Raw genomic sequence first — 19027 nt, 5'->3', positions numbered from 1 at the left:
TGGATGGGAGACTGGGCAGGAATTGTTCCCTGGGAGGGTGGGCAGGCCCTGGCACAGGGTGCCCAGAGCAGCTGGGGCTGCCCCTGGATCCCTGGCAGTGCCCAAGGCCAGGCTGGACATTGGGGCTTGGAGCAGCCTGGCACAGTGGGAGGTGTCCCTGCCATGGCAGGGGTGGCACTGGATGGGCTCTGAGGTCCCTCCATCCCAACCCATTCTATCCTTCCATGATCCTACAACCCGAGCAGACCTCCAGGCTTCGGGCACTCCCTGCACCTGGTGAGACACGGCTTGGTGGGAACAGCCCTCGCTGGTGCTGCCTTGTGGCTTCATTCCCATCTCCATTCCCAGCTGGGGATGACACCCTGCTCCAGGTGCCCCCAGCACACACATCCTGTGGGATGTCCTCTCCCCATGCTGCTTTTCCTGCTCCCATTCCATGATGTCAGAACATCCCTGTAGGTGCCAGCACCCCTTGGGTGGTGCTTTGTGCAGCACTGGCAGCACCCAGGTCCTGGTGGGGCTGATAAGGGGGTGCAGGAGGGTGGGCACTGGTGGTAGCCTGGCAGCCTTTTCCCTGCATATTCCCCCTTCCTGCCTGTGCCAGTCTGAGCTCAGCTTGATTCGTCATTGTGGTCCAGCCCCCAGCTGTGGGGACTGGATTTACTGGAGAAAAGGCAAATGTGAACGAATCTAATGAAGATTATTCATTCCTATTCCACTAAAAAAAAATCTACAGCTGGAGTGGGAAAAAGATATTGTTAGGCTAGAGACCTCCCTTGCTACTTTCTTTCTTTTGATTGCTTTTCCTGCCATATTTTCAGCGCAGAAGACACTTAGCAGGAGATGGCCCCTGGAGGAAGTGCCGAAGTCTGAGAGGAGCTGGGTTAGCCCTGCGGCTCTGCTGCAGCCTGGTCACCCCCTCACCTGTCCCCAGCCTGACAGGACCCAGCAGCTCTTCCTTAGCCCAGTCCAAATCCTCTGGAAAACAACAGGAAAACAGTGCACTGGCCCTGGCACCTTGGGATCAGGATCAAAACCCCTGTGCTGATTTTAGCAAGAACGGCATTTCTTGGGGTTTATGCAGAAAACAAAAGAGCAAATCTCCCCAGGGCACTGCTCCTGGTCAGAGTGCTTCACCCAGGGAATGCTCCAGGGTGTGTCAGGGGAATCCAAACATCCCTCCAGGAGAGCCTGGCTTGGCTGAATGTGGCAGGGGAATGTGGAACTTGGCAGATTCAGAAGGGGCAGGCCCTAGGCTCCCCCACAATCTGGACATCCTTGAGCTGGGCTTTTGTTGTTTTTAAAGCCCACAGCAGAACCTGCAGCAACAAATGTTGTGTTCCAAGCCCGTTTCACTGCTCTTTATGGACGTGGCTGAAAGCAGGAACGGGCTGATCCTGTTTGGCCCCCGCTCCCCACCCACAGCACTGCATCGGGCTGGTCCTGTCATGTCTGAGGGGACAACACCTGGGTGGGCCTCACACGGCATGGATGAGCTTTAGGGTCCTTCCAGAGCAAACCATTCTGAGATTCTGTCCTAGAATATCTTGAATAGGAAAGGACCAACCAACCACAATAGTTGAAGTCCAGCTCAGAAGCTGGACTCCAAAGTCCAACTATGATTCCTTCTGCTCCGCAAGGCACAAATAAATCAAAGAGGTCAAGTTCTGTTACAGGAGGACAATAATGGGGTTAATGCAGATGTTGGCTGCAGAGCCTGAGCATCCTCTGAGCAGCTCCAGCACAGCTCCCATGGTGCAAGGACACCCAAGCCGCTGGGCAGGGCAGGGGCTGCAGGGTTTGCTGGGGGCAGACCCCTCTGTGTGGCTCTGCCACAGGCTGTATGTCAGCCTGAACACTCATCACTTCACTGGTGCCAGGCAGAGCCCAGCATTCAAAGAGCTGAAGCACAAGGCTCACTGGCCCACAGGTCACAGCCCTGAGCCCCTGCCCATGGTCAGTGGTGATGGACCATTGCTGGGGCTCCTGCAGCCCTTTACCCGCAGGGGGCTCGTGCTGGAAGGTGAAAGAACTGCCCTCACAGACGGGAAGGGATAAAGCTCTGGAGCTCAGGATAACCAGAGGCCCCTTCTCGGGTGCCACGCCCTGGCCATGCCCCCCTGCTCCCCGCTGGGGACCCCCGCCTGTGCCAGCCAATGGCCCCGCTGCAGGGCCCGGGGAGGGGCTGCGGGCAGGGGATAAAAGCCCCGGCGGGGCCTGGGCTCAGCTACGGGGTCTGTGTCCTCCTGCAGCCCAGCCCAGCCGCCGCCACCATGGTGCACTGGTCAGCCGAGGAGAAGCAGCTCATCGCCAGCATCTGGGGCAAGGTCAGCGTGGAGGAATGCGGCGCCGAGGCCCTGGCCAGGTAGGCCCAGCTGCCGGGAACCTGCCCGGCTGCAGCTGGACAGGGAAACTCTGCAGCCACGGGAGCCTTCACGCGGCTGTGCTTCTGTTGTGTCTCTCCCCAGGCTGCTGATCGTCTACCCCTGGACCCAGAGGTTCTTCTCTAACTTCGGGAACCTGTCCAGCCCCACGGCCATCATCGGCAACCCCAAGGTGCGTGCCCACGGCAAGAAGGTGCTCACCTCCTTCGGGGAAGCCATCAAGAACCTGGACAACATCAAGGGCACCTACTCCAAGCTGTCTGAGCTGCACTGCGACAAGCTGCACGTGGACCCCGAGAACTTCAGGGTGAGCTGTGTGTGCAGTCCCAGCCCTTCCCTGGACTGTGTGGGGAGAGCCAGACTTTGCTGTTGCTCTGTCCAGGGACATTTTCTTGCGCTGGTGGGGGAAGAATCCCTGTGTAATACCCAAGAGGGGTGATGGTTTGTACAAGGGTTTTTGCAACAATGTCTGTGACTTTCTCCCTAAAAAGTCCCATTTTTGGTGCCAGCACAGCACCAGGGAGGGAAGGTATGGAGAGTTGGTTACCTGGAGGAGATCTGGCTGTGGAACGACCCCAGGGGAAGGTGCAGCCTGGGCTGGAGGAGTCAGAGCAGAGGGAAGCTCAGCAGAGCATTTCAGGAACTCCAAGCTCCCACAGAAAGATAGAACCAAGGAGCAGGGTCCTGCCTTCCCCGGCACCGGGCGTGGGACACTCCCCCCTTCTCCAGCACTTTTATTTAAAAATGGATCATTGTCTTCATTTATGTCTCAAGACAAAAAGAAAAAAACCCAGTGTTTTTCAGGGTGGGTCTCAGGCCAAATCCAAATGTTTTAGCATTGCAAAAATGGGGAAATAGTTGAAGGTTCTTTCTGGTTTCATTTTATTTTATTTCATTTTATTTTATTTCATTTTATTTTACAAATAGTGTTTTCCTAAAACCCAGAGCTTTCTGTGGAAAGACTGGGGATTCTGTTGCCTCAGGGAACAGGGAGTGAGCCATGCCCACTCATGGACCAGGGGCTGAGGAGGAAAAGGAGGAGTGTGCAGTGTGTGAGGTCCTTTCAGGAGGGCAATTCTGCCTCAGGGAGAAGCCAGGGAAGGAAACCTGTAGGCTGCAGGTGGTGTCTGGGGGGTGGACAGGAAGGAGAGGGACTGGGGAGGGGGAAAATCTGCAGCAGCAAAAGTGGGGAGAAGTAAAGGAGAAGCTGTTTGGAGCCAAAGGCACGGCAGGACACAGGAGGGTGGTGGAGGGGCCTCCAGTGACAGCAGAGCCTTGGTGGCAGCGGGTCCGGCCGGGATGTCCCGAGCTCCCTGATCAGCTCTGACTGACCAGCAGCTCCCAGCAGCACTGACCCTGACCCTGCCTGTGCTCCTGTCTCCTCCAGCTCCTTGGAGACATCCTCATCATCGTCCTGGCTTCCCACTTCGGCAAGGATTTCACCCCTGTGTGCCAGTTCGCCTGGCAGAAGCTCGTCAGTGTCGTGGCTCACGCTCTGGCCCGCAAGTACCACTGAACAGCCCGGGAAGAGCAGGAGCCCCGGTGCACTGCCAGCCCCTGGGCACGGGGAGCGGCCCGCTGGGAGCCCCTGACCACAAATAAACCCTCCAGCAGCTCACCTGCGACGTGTCCCTGTGTCTGTGCTGGGGAGGGGGGCCGGGGGCTGTCCCGGGGCGCGGGGCCATCCCCGTGGGTGATTCCCGGTCTCCGGGGGCTGGGCAGACGGAGATTCCCTAACTCCGGGGCTGGGCAGACGGAGATTCCCTAACTCCGCAGTGCTCTCTGATGTGAGATCGCTGCAGCCGGGAGGGCCGTGGGAACAGGGGGGCTGCAAAGAGAATCCTGGAATCACAGAATATCCTGAGCGGGATGGACCCACGAGAATCATCGAGTCCAACTGCTGGCCCTGCACAGAACGACCCCAAAATCCCACCACACGCCTGAGAGCGTTGCCCAAATCTGTTCTCCCAGCTCTGCAGTAATGTGGGCTAAGGTGAAGCCAGCCGTATCCAGAGCACAGAATTCCCTAATCAAGGTGCTGCTGCCCTCAGGGAACTGGTACCTGCTGTGCCCATCCCTAGGCCCGGGGATGCACCGTCTCCTGTGAGAGCATCTGATCCAGGATAGTCTGAACTCAGACCCCTGGGAGGTTCAGAAGATGTTGGAGAGGGACTGGGGACAAGGCATGGAGGGCCAGGAGCCAGGGAATGGCTTCCCAGTGCCAGAGGGCAGGGCTGGATGGGAGATTGGGCAGGAATTGTTCCCTGGCAGGGTGGGCAGGGCCTGGCACAGGGTGCCCAGAGCAGCTGGGGCTGCCCCTGGATCCCTGGCAGTGCCCAAGGCCAGGCTGGACATTGGGGCTTGGAGCAGCCTGGCACAGTGGGAGGTGTCCCTGCCATGGCAGGGGTGGCACTGGATGGGCTTTGAGGTCCTTTCCCCACCCAAAGCAGTCTGAGATTTTCATGGTGGTCTCCAGGAGGAGAGGTGCCATCTCCCAGTGGCTGAGGAATCACAAGCACAAATCACGACTGATTTCTATAATTTGACACTATTGCCCAATGCCTTTTCCTACCCATTTTGCCGAAGAGCAATCCTCCTCTCCTGAAATCTGCTCAGTCATTACTCTCTGCTGTTGTTGTGGACATTCCCTTCCTTTGTTTCCCAAGCAGCACCATGTGCAGCTCATTCATCAAAGTTTTGTGATGCTGTGAGAGAAGAGAACAATCAATCATCCTGCTGGGGTGAACTTCCCACCATTCCAGAGCTGCATGATGTAATTCAGAGGGACTCAGGAGTTTTCCATCTTGTCTAAACCACACCTGAACCAAATCTGTGCTGATTCCAACTCCCAGCACCTTTTAAGAAATTCTTATTCAAATGTTAGTCAGGAGTAGGGGAACCAGGAGACTATCAGGTGTAATTATTTTTATCTGCTGCTTATCCCTTATTCCCACACTTATCAACATTGCAGGAGCAGAAAAAGTCCCCAGTTCACTTCTCAGCACAAGCCAAAAATACTCTTTAGGCAGCTCTGTGCTGCCCCTGCCAGGGTTATTTATCGTGTATTTATAGGCACGATTTTACACCTCTCGAGGGAATTCTGTCAGGAGTGGCAGCATCACAGAGCATTTCAGGAGCCCGAGCTGGTGGGGTGGGAATGCAATCACCAAATCAGCTGCCCCTGGGACGTGGCTGCTGTGTTTGACACTGCTGGAAGGAGGGGGACTGACAGTGTCCTTGCTCTGATGCTTAGAAGATGCTTCATCGCTTTTGAGAGGTAAATAAAGATGTTGTTTTCTCCAGGAACCAGAGTGGAAATTCCCAACTTGCCCGAAGGATCCGTGCTCCTGCAGTGACTGTTTCAGGCAGTTTGTGATGCTGTGTGTTACATCACAGGGATATTTAGACAGAAAATCTCTCTGCCTGCGGCACAAAGGGATCCTTGCAGATTTCCTAGGATGGGTTTAATCCATATGGCCAAAGCAACAGGTGAGACTGGAGGGATGGGACCAGCCTTCCTGGCTCTCTTCCATGGGCCCCTTGTGCAAGGGCTGGCTGGGAACAGGATCACAACTTTTTCCTGTGTCACTGCCATGATCTGATGTCATGGCAACTGCAGCAGTGCTGCAAAGCCCCTCAGAAATAGCATGTGGATGTTAAAAGGTGTTTGATCCCTTGGTGACTTTGGAGAAAGGAAGGTTGGAAACCCCAGAGGGACTTGTCAGAGCTGATCTGCCTCATCTTTCCTTTGTTCCGCCCCCTTGCCTCCTCCCCCCTCTGTCAGTGCCCTTCGAGCCCAAATTCTCTGCAGCAGAAAACCAGACACGTGCAGGAATCACATTTCTGAGCTGCTGCTGAGTTTCTCTTTCCTACCCCAAAGTCTTACCTGAAGTGCAGGAGTTCTGACTGCCTGGCACAGAGTGACCTCAGAGACCAGACCCTTCTGCTGTTTGACTTGGTTGGCAGCGTTTTCACCTTGTCTCCCTCAATCTCTCCTTGCCCAGCTCAGGTGATGGCTGCTCCTCTTTCTCCTCAACCCTTTCCCAGCCCTCTCTCCCCAAAGTTTTGCCATGGGAAAACTTGAATCTTGTCAAGCCCACGGAGAAGGCAGCGTGAGGCTTTTGCACTGAAAGACTGACCAGAGTCCCAGAATCACTGAAGTTGGAAAAGCCCTCCAAGATGATCAAGTCCAACCTGCGATGATCCCACCTGGTCAGCCGTGCTGAACATGACTGGAGGTGGTGACCCAGCTCCTCTGGACTCACTGGGAGCCTGGCAGGTGGTGCTGGGACGCTCCACAGGCTCTTCCATCGGGCAGGAGCTCGGCATCCTTGGGCACGGAGCGGCCGCTGCTCCCACTCAGCACAGCAGCGCCTGGGCTGTGGGAATTCACCCTGTCCCTGCCCACACTCAGCGCTGATGTGTCCCACAGGGACACAACAAAAGGACCATGGGAGGAGCAGGTGAGGAATATTCCTGCCCGTGTCTCGCCGTGCAGCAGTCCAGGTGAAGAGCTTCATGGATGGGCATGGAGGCAGGATGTCCGCCCTCTGGGGCAGCCCCAAGGTGGGAGGATGTGACTTGTCCCACTTTTTCCCATTTTTACCAAGACCAGAACAGTGGGTGATGCAGAGTGAATCAATCCATCCACTTGTTTTTGCGGGATGTTGCAGAGGATGAGGATGTGGTGCACGTCCGAGTTGGCACACCCAGATTCAAACACTTAAATCTGGATTTTCACGTTGAGGGCCATAGAGCACCCTGGAAAGCTGCCTGCTAATTTAACTTACCAGGCTAATTATTGAGCTGCTGAAGTGAAGAGCGGAGGCACAGATGTCTGGAGCTTTGTCTGAGATGTGGGGCAGTTGAAAATACACCAATTCCATTTCTCATGGCATGCTGATGAGTTTAATCCTCAATTAAACAATGCCAAGTTCCCTGTTTACATAGACAGATTGAGTGTGAATTCCTTGAATGCTGGGGGCTGCAAAAATTTAACTTCTCCCACATCAGCCCCTAAGAAGAGCAGTGGGCAAGTCAGGAACTCATTAGTGTCAGCTTGAGGGGCATTTTATAACTTGTTTTTAATTTTTTCCTCACAACCCCTAGGGCACCATTCTGCCTTCAAAGCTTGAGCCCTTGAAGCATCTCTTTTCTGTTACGATTTGTGCTCCACAGAGCACAGCATTTCCCTGAGGAGTCTGTGGGCTGGGTGGGAAGCCCTGGGCTGACAGTTCTGTAGGAGAGACGAGCGCTGGATTTGTGCACGTGTTGCCTAATTTTCCTCACAGCCGTAGCTGCAACAACAACATTCCTGATAAGAATTATTGTTGCTGTGTATTTCCCTAATAAATATCGACTGAAGTGCCTGGTACTGGGAGCCGCTGGGGTTACAGCAATGGCAGCAGCAACTGGAACAGTGAATAAACTCGGAAATGGAGGGAAACAAAAGGTTCTGGATTTGCCAGTGCCGTAGACCTGTAGGAGTGACCTGTGCCCTCGGGGGCCAGCGTGGGTGACAGGTAACTTCTGGTAATTGCTGCTGTTTCTGTAGCTCCTGGGAGCACAGTTCCACAGTGCCAGGTGCTGCACAGACACAAAGCAGGGAGACAACTGCAGCCTTTCCCCTTTTCCTTCCACTGAAGGGTGTGATAAGAGAGAGCAAAGGGTGCAGGTGGGGGACAGGAGGGCCGGTAGAACCATGGAATGGTTTGGGTTGGGAGGGACCTTAAAGCTCCTCTTGTTCCACCCCCCTGCCATGGGCAGGGACAGGTTCTGTGGGACAGTGGCTCCAGCTGGAGGCACCCCCACAGTCATGGATGTCCCAAATCCCATGGCTAAATGCTTCTAATGAAATCACTTTGTAGGGGGAATGGAGGAAACTGGGATTGCTATAGGACTCGTTTTGCTCTGCATTGTCACCAGTGAGTGCATGGAGGGCACAGGGAACTCCCAGAGCTCGCCCAGGACAGCAGGGCAGGCACTGGACTGATAACAACTGTCCTCTGTGGTTTTATAGGGCTGCTAAAACCCCACTTCCATATAGAAGATGTGCTTCCTTCTGCTGCAGCAAGCTCTGTAGAGCCCCTACACACCCAGAGCCCCCCCGAGGCCTGGTGACAGCCGGCTGTGACAGCTCATCGCTGGGATCACGAGTCCTACACAAGCCAGTCCCACTCTTGCCCTCTTACCACTCTTGTTGGGTGGTGGTGGGTGTGTGTAACACATCTGTTGATGTGGGAAACCTCACAAAAATTTGTCATACCCAGTGTTAGCCCCAAAACCCTCAGAAGGGTCTCAGCCTGAGGAAGACGGTGTCTGGTTTTTGGGTCACATCAGCGAAATCCAATCAGGTCAAGCACTGAGGAGCAGTCAGTGCTTGGTCTGACCAGGAACATTCAAGGTACATTTTGTTATTTTTCTGTGTATTCTCAGCAAATACCCCTTGGGTGTTGATGTGCCCCTTTAGGCTGCCGGGGTTGTTCTCAGCAGTGACAGCTTTATGTAAGGAAAAGAAGACACCAGGATTTATTTTGGCTGTTCCTAGCCCCTGCTGGGGGTGGATGCTGCACAGTGAGGAAGGCGCCGGCCTTGGCTGCACCCAGCACTGCCAGCAGTAATTTTGGTCTCTTTTCAGGGCACAGCACTGCTTTGACTCTGTTTTCTAACCTCGTGCCAAAGCAATCCCATTCAAATACATGGAAATCAAAGCAGAGGGAGGTGTGGGGAGAAGACAGGGTATTCTAGGGTGAAATCCAGAGCACCCATCCGTGGAAGTGTCCAAGGCCAGGTTGGACGGGGCTTGGAGCCACCTGGTCTGGTGGGAGGTGTCCCTGTCCTTTCTAAGTCAAACTGTTCTGTGGTTCTATAAAACCAACCCCAGCTCCCTGCTTTAGGGTGACCTGAGCCACTGCTCCAGGCTCTGGCTGGAATAGATCTCCTGGCTGACAGCAGCTTAAACACCCAGCACACACGAAGGCCGCTCATTTCGAGAGTCCCTGACCCCGTTTTGGGTGTAATTCTGCACAAAGGCACTTCCCTCAGGCCTCTGGGCTTGGGAGTCGGGAGGGAGCTCACTGGTCCTTGCTCTGGCTTTTCCAGGCCCGGTAGCAGCGCCAGAGGAGGAGTCCCATGTGTGTACCAGTGATGCCATGATGATTTTTGGCCTTTTCTTTTATACCTTTTTACAGCTCCTGTATTCTCAGTGCTTTTTGCCTACATTCTTGGCCTTGTTCGTTAAGCTGGGAGATGAAACATTTTAGAAGCTTCGTAGTTAGGGGTCAGTGTGCCCCAGGTGCCAAGGTCCTCTCCAGAACACATTTTGCAAACTAAGATAGAACCATCTAGGGGAAGGTTCCTTGGGGAGCGGGGGCTCATTCGAGCCTCTCCTTGGGGAATTTTTGATAGATTAGTAATTAGTAAGACCTATAATGTTACACCAGATCTTTTGGGGTGGGCCTTGCGGTGCGCATGGAGGTGCATTCAAACTGCACGTAGTGCACCTAAGGATCCTTAAAAGAGATACCAAGGTAAAATCCCTTTTTCCCTTCTAACCGTGTCTCACTCTTGATTTTAAGACCAGGAAAAGGCATCACCAGGACCTGGGCTCTGACATTGCCAGGTGACCCCTTCACCTGGAGATCTGAGCATGGATTCAGTGCTTTGTGGAGGAGATTCCTGACTCCCTTCTGTGCGGGTGCTACAGAGCACATCTCTGCTCGCTGGGAGCCCCATCCTCATTTTAGATCTGTTTTTGTCACTATTATTATTATTATCTTAAATCATTTGCACCTCTATTTTCCTTCTTTATGTGAATAAATCTCAGGCTTGATGATCTTTTCCTTCTCTAAAAATAACCTTGGCAGCAGAGGCCTGAGAGAAGTGCCTTTGTGCCAGGCAGTTTCTGCATCTCAGAGCTGAGCACAGCTGAGAACCCGGGCAGTGCAGCAATGCTTTGCCAAGCACCCAGCAGCTTGTGGATGCCAAAAAGCAGCACTGTGAACATCTGCCAGCCCAAGGGTGGCAGATGTTGGACTTGGATATGCCTGTATGTACAAACTCGGGTGCTGTTTTCCAGCATGAATGAAGTCAACAATAACCACATCACCCTCTCCTGGAGGGGAGAGCTCCCTGTGCTGCCCAGGAACTACTTCAGCATGCTGGGAAGAGGAGATTTCAGTCCAGCTTACCCACCTGGCCAAGCTGAAACATGGGCAAGAATTGTCCTTCTTTACAGGTTTCCGGCCCCTCACCTGGGTGCAGGTCCCTGGTCTGCAGGAAGAAGAATCTCGGTTGTCAGGACCCATCGATCCCAACACGGCACATCTGGCACTGCCAAAGGCAGTTTGTGTCACCCCTGGTATGTCCTGGCTGGATAAATGGTGTGTAGAGCTCTCATCAGCAAGAAAAAGGGTCTGAGGGCAACAAGCTCTTCATGGCATGGGCACCCTCCCCTTAAAACTGATCATCACTGCAACTGCAGCAGCACTGTCAAAGAGATCTGATATTTAGAGCTAACATGTAAAAAGCAGCCCAGAAAAGCCCAGATCACTTTGCCTTAAATGTGAATATTGAAATGGATATTTCTGTATTCATGCCCAAATAGGAGCTGCCTGAGCATCTTCCCTCCAGGCTGCCAGTGAATGTCTTCATATCCCTCTCCACAACGTCCCCCAGGACTCCCAGGCTCACTCAGTGCTTCTTCTTCTTTTTTTTTGGCTGCTTTGCAGTGTCAAAGGGGATGATGCAAACATGCTCCTGAGAGGGAATCCCACTGTCCAGCGGGAGCTGCTGTGGGGGTGCCTTGGGCTGGCACCAGCAGCTAAATAGGACTGGGAATGGTGTCAAAGCAGGATGGGAACGTGGTGTTGGTTTATTGCCTCAGCAAGGGAGTTCAGGCAGGAGGAACCTTTGCTGGGAGACCCTCTGTGGGGACAAGGAGAGATGTGAATGTACCAAGAGGAGAGAGCGATGGTGCAAGATGGGGGAGAGCTGCACTGGGGCCAAGGGCTGGAGGGCCAGGACCCAGGGAATGGCTTCCCAGTGCCAGAGGGCAGGGCTGGATGGGAGATTGGGCAGGAATTGTTCCCTGGGAGGGTGGGCAGGCCCTGGCACAGGGTGCCCAGAGCAGCTGGGGCTGCCCCTGGATCCCTGGCAGTGGCCAAGGCCAGGCTGGACATTGGGGCTTGGAGCAGCCTGGGACAGTGGAAGGTGTCCCTGCCACAGCAGGGGTGGCACTGGGTGGGCACTGCCTCCTCTGGCCTCTCTCCAGCAGCTCCACGTCCTCCCAGGGCTGGGGCAGCTCTGCAGGAGGGGTCTCACCTGAGCGGGGTGGAGTGTGTGCAGCCCAGCCCTGTGACCTCCCCATGACAGGTCACTCCAAAGGATTGCAGCAGTGAGGATTCCTGATCTCTTGGGAAGGCTTTGTGTCTGCACAGCACATTTGGAATCTGTTAGCACAGGATTGTTGCAGTTTTTGCATTCTTTACAAAAACAAGGTTAATGCTTAAATAGAATTCTACCCGTGTCCTTCTACAAGGATGGTCCCCATTCCCATCTGAGCACCTTCCCATGGAATAACAGAGTCATTTAGGTTGGAAAAGAGCTTTAAAGTAATTGAGTCCAGCCATAAACATAAGACTGCCAAGGCCACCACAAACCCATATCCCCAAGTGCCACTTCTACAGGGCTTTTAAATGCCATCACACAGCCCAGAACACTTCATAAGATGAAATCTGCTGCAGGAAGGTCTTTCAGACCTACTCAGCCTTACAGTGAAAATAATTAGTCAGGAGAGTATTTTTTTTTAGTAGTGAAAGGATTTTAGCAGTGAGGAGTTTAACTCCTGGGAGGGGTGAACACTGCATTCCCAGTGGCGTAGAAGTCAGACTGAATGTTCTTATGCCAAGTTTCATCACACAATGGGTGAAACCTCCTGGACAGTGATAACAGAGGAGAGAATCAAGTGATTTCTGCAAGAATGGATCTCTTAAACTCCAGGTAGGGAGGGAGGCTCCTCCCTGAATGGTCCCAGTGTTATCTCTCATTCAGTTTCCCTGCAGCTGCAGTAAATTATGAGCACAGTCTGAGTCACACACAGAATCATAAAGGTTGGAAAAGACCTTTAGGATGATCGAGTGGAGCCCATCTGGGTCAGGTTCCCTTGTGCTGGAAGAGTCTGACCACCCTGTCCCAGAGCTTCTTTGTTCTCACCCCATACACAATGGGGTTCAGTGTGGGGGGCATGAGCAGGTACAGATTGGCCACCACAATGTGGACGGGGGGAGGGATGCCCTGCCCAAAGCGGTGGGCGAGGACCGTGAAGAGGGCAGGGGTGTAAAAGGCCAGGATGACGCAGACGTGGGACGTGCAAGTGCTGAAGGCTTTCAGCCGGGCCTCTCTGGACGGCAGCCTCGCCACCACACGCAGGATCATGGTGTAGGACACAGAGATCAGCACCAGGTCAGTCCCTGTCACCAGCAGAGCCACGAAGAGCCCGTAAGTGACATTGGCCCTGGTGTCCCCGCAGGCCAACTTCACCACGGCCATGTGCTTGCAGTAGGAGTGGGCGATGACGTGGTGCTGGCAGAAGTGTCTCTGGTGGACCAGGAAGCACGTGGGGCTCACCAGGAGCACCCCCCGCACCAGCACCAGGCTCACCAGGGCCACCACCACGGGCCCCGAGAGGATGGTGGAGTGCCTCAGCGGGCAGCAAATGGCCACAAAGCGATCCAAGGCCATGGCTGTGAGCACGCCCGACTCCACCGTGGAGAAGGTGTGGATGAAGAACATCTGAGTGAGGCAGGAGGGAAACCCAATCTCCCCAAAGCCCAGCCAGAAGATGCTGAGCATTTTGGGTAGTGTGGAGGTGGACAGGACCAGGTCAGTGAAGGCCAGCATGGCCAGGAAGAGGAACATGGGCTCATGCAGGCTGGGCTCTGCCTTGATGATGAGGAGAAGGGTGATGTTCCCCAGCAGGGCGACACCATACATGATGCAGAAGGGGAAGGCAATCCAGAACTGCTCCTCCTCCAGCCCAGGGATGCCAATGAGGAGGAAATAGGGAGGGTGGGAGAAGGCAGTAGAGTTCAGAGACATGAACCCTTCTTGGCTGTAGCCTATGCAGAGGGCTTTCTGTCCTGTGGAAAAAAAAAAGCATCAAACCCTCTCGACCTGACCTGGCCAGTGGCAGAGACTGGTGTGACAGTGGGTCTGCAAGCTCAGATCTCTGCCTCAGCCTTTGGCAGCTGCTTGCACTGGGCCAGGAGAGCCCCTGTGAAATAAATGTCCTGGCAGCTTCCACTGGAACTGTCCTGTCCCTGCTGTGGGGTTCTGCTGGAGCACACTGGACTCCTGGATAAATTGAACAGGAAGATGCCCGAGGTGCACACTTGCTGCTGCCCAGTGTCCACAGGGTGTCCAGCCCAGTAGACCAGAGGAAAGCTGGTCTGCAGCAAACCTTCCTGAAGTGTGGTCAGTGGGAAGACGAATCCTTGTCACCAGCCCCGGAGCTCTAAGGACATTTGACAGCACCGTGCTGCTCATCAGTGTAAACTGAGGTGCCAAGTGCTCGTCTTGGTCAAGAAACACCAATTTCAGGGCAAAACGTGCCAGTGTCACAGTGTGTGACAGCCCCCACCCCCTGCCCCACAAGCCCGTGCTCCAGTGCTGCCCGTTCCCCCCCAGAGGAGTGGGACTCACGCAGACCCTGCACATTGCTCAGCTCGTTTTTCCCCGATACCTGGGAGAAAGGATGCCTTGAAGAGCCCTGCAGAGCAGATCAGGCTGATGTCCCCGGCCTGCCAGGAGCCTTTGGAAGCCTTCCTGGAGCTGATGGAGACCTGCAGGTAGCAGAGGGATGAGCAGTGTCCCAGAACAGAACCAGGCTTTTCCTCCCCGAGGCTCCGATGTAGCCGAGCTGGGCTCTGCTCCTGCTGCATGTGGAGACAGATGTCACACTGTGACCGTCCCAGCCCGGCCCAGCACGGCCACCAGTCACCAGCTGGAGCTGGGCTGTCAGGGCCACGCTGGAAACCTCACAGATACTTTGGGCTGGGGGTCACCTGCACTCTGGGGACATTCCCCATCTTTTCCATGTGGCTTTAAACATCCTGGGAATTGAAAGTCCTGACCATTTTCTTCTTCGCCTCCTTCCTGGCAGCTGCCTCTGTTGATGGTGCTCTACCTAAAACTTCATTCTTCTGTGGAGAACACAGGGGCAGGGAACAGAGCTCCCAGGCAAAGGCGATGGGGGACGGGAGCGGGGCTGCCCGGAGGAGCGATGGCACCAAACCCTTTGTGCACAGCAACAATCTGCTGCCCCAACCCTAAATACTAACCCGCCTCCGCAGGTCCCGAGGGGGGACTCTGCTCCGCAGAGACCAGGGATGTTTTTCTGCCTGGCACATCAATCCCAGCAGGGAGCTCTGCTTCTCCCCCGCTCCTTCAGGATTAATTAGCGACTGAAGTAAGAGAAGGCAGCAGTCTTTAACCCCCTCAGTGCCTCAGCCCCTGTGTGTCCCTGTTGCCTCTATTGCCACCTCCAGGCTCCTGTGACTCCCAGTCCTCTTCCCACCTCTCCCATCCTGCTTTTTCCTCCCTCTCCTTGTCTCAACCCTTCCCTTTTCAGTCAAGTGAGCCCAACTCTTTCCAGCTAAGCTGGACCATCTCCACCTCTGGCTCTGGTGCTGCTCATGGAGGAGATGTGGGTTGGGTGTCCCCATGTTCTGGTTGAGGTTTTCCTTCTGCAGCAGGAGAGGTGGCCTGGGGCCTCAGCATTGGGCATTCCAGAAGGAAAGTGGTTGCTATACTCATTGGCAAAGCCATGTGCCAAGGAAGCAGCCATGTTCTGTTCCCCAAAAAAGCAACACTCCATGATGAAACTTTGGAAAACAAGATGTGACCGAGTTTTTATCTGCAACCAGGAGAAATCCATCATGCCTTCCTGCTCCGAGGCTCTATTACTCCCTGAGAAAAAAATTAGTAGGAAATACAATACAGCATTTCCAGGCTGGTTCATTCATTTTTCTTTATTAATTTTTTTCTCAGCACAAGAGGAAAAAAAGGAACATATGGGGAATGAGCAGGAGCCGTTTCTCAGTGCCATGGCTACCTGAAAAGGGTTTAGACCCATAATGCCTCTGAAAAATTCATTCACATTTCCCAAATCATATTAGGCAGGTACAGATTGTTTTCATTTTTATGAGATTTTTTTTTACCCTTCTAAGCTCTATTAAACCAGAATATGTCAAAAGTGACAGGGGACAGAATTGCCTCAAAGTCCCAGATGAGAACTGTTTGTAACTCGCCTAAATGAAAGTATTTATTTTGAAATAAATTGAGGTTGAATTTAGCAGAAAAGGCTATACCAAGACTGAAGCTGTACCAGCACAGACTACAAAAACGAAGCCCATTTTACTCTCAGCGTTAGTTGGCACTTGGAAGAAACTGCACCAAACTCCAGCAAACACTGCAGCCACTGGAGGCCCTGACAGTCTTTGGTGAGATCCCTCATCTAAAACCATGGACAAGAGCCACAGAGTGCAGCACTTGGACCTGTCCTCTGTCCTGGAGCCCCAGGAGCGGCTGAGGGAGCTGGGAAGGGGCTCAGGCTGGAGCAAAGGAGGCTCAGGGGGGACCTTGTGGCTCTGCACAAGTCCCTGACAGGAGGGGGCAGCCGGGGGGGTCGGGCTCTGCTGCCAGGGAACAGGGACAGGAGGAGAGGGAACGGCCTCAGGCTGGGCCAGGGCAGGCTCAGGGTGGACAGCAGCAGGAATTTCCCCATGGAAAGGGAGCTCAGGCCTTGGAAAGAGCTGCCCAGGGAGGTTTGGAGTGCCCATCCCTGGAGGTGTCCCAGGAAGGGCTGGAGGTGGCACTCAGTGCTCTGGGCTGGGGACAAGGTGGGCATGGGGCACAGCTGGGCCTGGCTGGGCTGGGAGGGCTTTTCCAGCCTCAGGGATCCTGGAGTTCTGGGATACTAAGGAAGACACTGGTGTTTGAGAGCACCTGGGTCTCCTGAGGGAGTGCAGATCAAACCAGTGCTGCTGTAGTTCCCTGAGAAAGGTCTGGGCAGGGCTTTGTGCCACCCCCTTGTGCAGCAAAAGCACCCTGATCAAATGGGAACTCACCCCGGGCACCTCTCCTGGAGGGATCTCAGTGGCTGCTGCAGTGGGAACTGAGAGCACATCCCTGGTTTCACCTCGAGAGTGGAACCACAATTCATGATAACGAGAACAGTGAGAGAGGTTCCCATCAATCCACACAAATCTCTCCAAGGGGTGCCAGAGGATGGTGCCAAACTCTGTTCAGTGGTGACAGTGACAGGACTTTAAGAATTCCCAGTGTGGAATCAAAGGTATGAAACACCCTTGGCTTGGAAATGAGACTTCCTTCAGCGTGGAATCATCACTGACATTTATAACTTGCTTATTTTTTTCCCTTGAGATGTTGTCATTTTATTGAATACAATTATTAATTTAAATTATTTTTACAGTTGCTACCAGTAACTCTGAGTCCAAAGTTTTTCCACAGCATCTGCTATGAGGATGTTGAGGGGTCTTGACAGAGCACACAAGAGGTCAGAACAAGACCTCAGAGATGGAAGTTCTTCTTCTGAAATGCATTTCTGCATCTGTAATGTCACTTTGGACAGGCTTCCTGTAATTATTTTACTTAGAGAATGCTGCTACATGCAAATTTTCTGGCAAAAATTTTTGAATGTGAATGTGCCACATGTGAAAACAATGAATTAACTAAATCATCCCAAACCATCCAGCATTTGCTCTGCTTTCCCACTGTTAGAGGTGGGATGGGAACCAAGAGGTGCAATGCTGGGCCATCTTGATAAGTTTGCTGAGTCACTTTTCCTTCCTTGCAGAACCTGCCAGGTTGGGCTTGGATTTAGATCATTGCAGTCATTTCTCTCTAAGTTTGGTGAGGGCAAACACTCTTGGAAGGAGTTTACAATCAGGAGTTTACAATCAGCTTTTGTCTGGTGGCAGCACCTCAGAGCACACGGACAGGACAGTCCTGCACCACAGACTCTGAGTGTGAAACAAGATGAGCCGGTGTGAGGACACAGGGGACAGCGGCCGAGCCCAGGTCACTGGGGAGTTCTGTCACTAACATGAATCAAACTCAGGATCCTCCTCTGGATCTGCTTGGTCCTCACCCCGTAGATTATAGGGTTGAGCACAGCGGGCACCAGGATGTAGATGTTGCCCATGATGATGTGGACCAGCGGAGCCAGGTCCTTCCCAAACCTGTGCACCACAGACAGCCCGATCAGGGGCACGTAGAAGGCCAGCACCACGCAGATGTGGGCGATGCAGGTGCTGAACACTTTGAGCCTCTCCCTCCACGCCGCGAGGCGCAGGACGGCCTTGAGGATGAGGATGTAGGAGAGGCAGATGAGGACGGCGTCCAGCCCCATGACCAGCAGGATGGCAGTGAGCCCGTACACCACACTGGGGGTGGTGTTGGCGCAGGCCAGGTTCATCACGTCCTGGTGCAGGCAGAAGGAGTGGGACAGCACCCGGGAGCCGCAGAAGGGAAGGGGCAGGAGCAGCAGAGGCAGAGGCAGGAAGAAGAGCACTCCTCTGGCCATGGCCAGCAGCCCGATTTTGGCCGTGGCGGCGTTGGTGAGGATGGCAGCGTGCCGCAGCGGGTGGCAGATGGCCACATAGCGGTCCACGGCCATGGCCAGCAGCACGGTGGACTCGATGGCCGAGAGCGTGTGGATGAGGAACATCTGGAGCAGGCAGGCGCCGAAGCCGATCTCCCTGCTGTCGAACCAGTAGAAGGAGAGGATGCGCGGCACAGTGGCCGTGGCCAAGGCCAGGTCGATGGCAGCCAGCATGCAGAGGAAGAAGTACATGGGCGCGTGCAGGCTGGGCTCCATCCGCACCACCAGCAGCACCGCGCAGTTGCCCGTCACCGCCAGGATGTAGGCAGAGCACAGCGGGATGGCCATCCAGGACTGCGCGGCCTCCAGCCCCGGGATGCTGGCCAGGATGAAGGACGGGCTGAGGTCAGAGCTGTTGGAGAAGGGCATGGCCCACAGGGCCAGGGGCACTCATGCTATGCCAGGGCACTTCCTGCTGCAAGGGAAACACAAACGGGATTTTTTATAAACCCTTTCCCACGGCTTGGGATCCCACAGGGCCATTCCTGGGATTCTCAGAGCTGCCACACTGATGCAGAGAGCTCGTCTCACAGTTTTTTACCCCATTATGGCTCTATGCAACAACATATGCAGTGACAAAATGCTGACATTTGAGTTTGAACAGGAATTGCCTGAATTCTCTAAAAGGCAGAAAACCGTAAAATCAGCCTGTTGAAGAATAAACCCATCATCTGAACTTGTTTGCTTTTCTTTTTACAGGACAAAATTAAAAATAATAACAAAAAACCCAGCAGATTTTCAGTGCTTTCTGTAAAACTTCAGTGCTGCTTGATGTTTTCCGTATGTGCCGTGGTGCCCTGTCAGAAATGTGCTCAGTGAGGCTGAAGCTGGCGGTGCTGCCTCCCACGGCCCAGCCCTCCCCAGAACAGGCACAGGCACAGAGGCACAGGCAGACATGGATCTTTCAATCTTCTTTTGCACATACAAATTGGATTTTCATCTTATGAAAAACATGTAGGGA

General features: G+C 54.0%; 2 protein-coding genes across 2 annotated transcripts; one reads left to right on the top strand and one right to left on the bottom strand.

Moving 5' to 3' along the window:
• Positions 1-2260: 2260 nt before the first annotated feature.
• On the top strand, positions 2261-3900 carry LOC309570899 (hemoglobin subunit epsilon; the record flags this gene model as incomplete). The annotated part of the gene is made up of 3 exons (XM_082277947.1): positions 2261-2365; positions 2469-2691; positions 3772-3900. The coding sequence occupies exons 1-3, from the start codon at positions 2274-2276 to the stop codon at positions 3898-3900; spliced, it is 444 nt and encodes a 147-aa protein (XP_082134073.1). The 5' UTR covers positions 2261-2273.
• An 8636-nt stretch (positions 3901-12536) lies between these two features.
• On the bottom strand, positions 12537-18435 carry LOC309570859 (uncharacterized protein; the record flags this gene model as incomplete). The annotated part of the gene is made up of 6 exons (XM_082277871.1): positions 12537-13522; positions 14125-14224; positions 14516-14584; positions 15802-15897; positions 16912-16939; positions 17489-18435. The coding sequence occupies 6 exons, from the start codon at positions 18433-18435 to the stop codon at positions 12537-12539; spliced, it is 2226 nt and encodes a 741-aa protein (XP_082133997.1).
• Positions 18436-19027: the final 592 nt, after the last annotated feature.

Source organism: Coloeus monedula, assembly GCF_965178545.1.
Source record: "Coloeus monedula genome assembly, chromosome: 3".
Classification (NCBI taxonomy): Eukaryota; Metazoa; Chordata; class Aves; order Passeriformes; family Corvidae; genus Coloeus; species Coloeus monedula.
The sequence above is the reverse complement of the archived record's forward strand: the minus strand, read 5'-3'. Positions and strand labels throughout refer to the sequence as shown.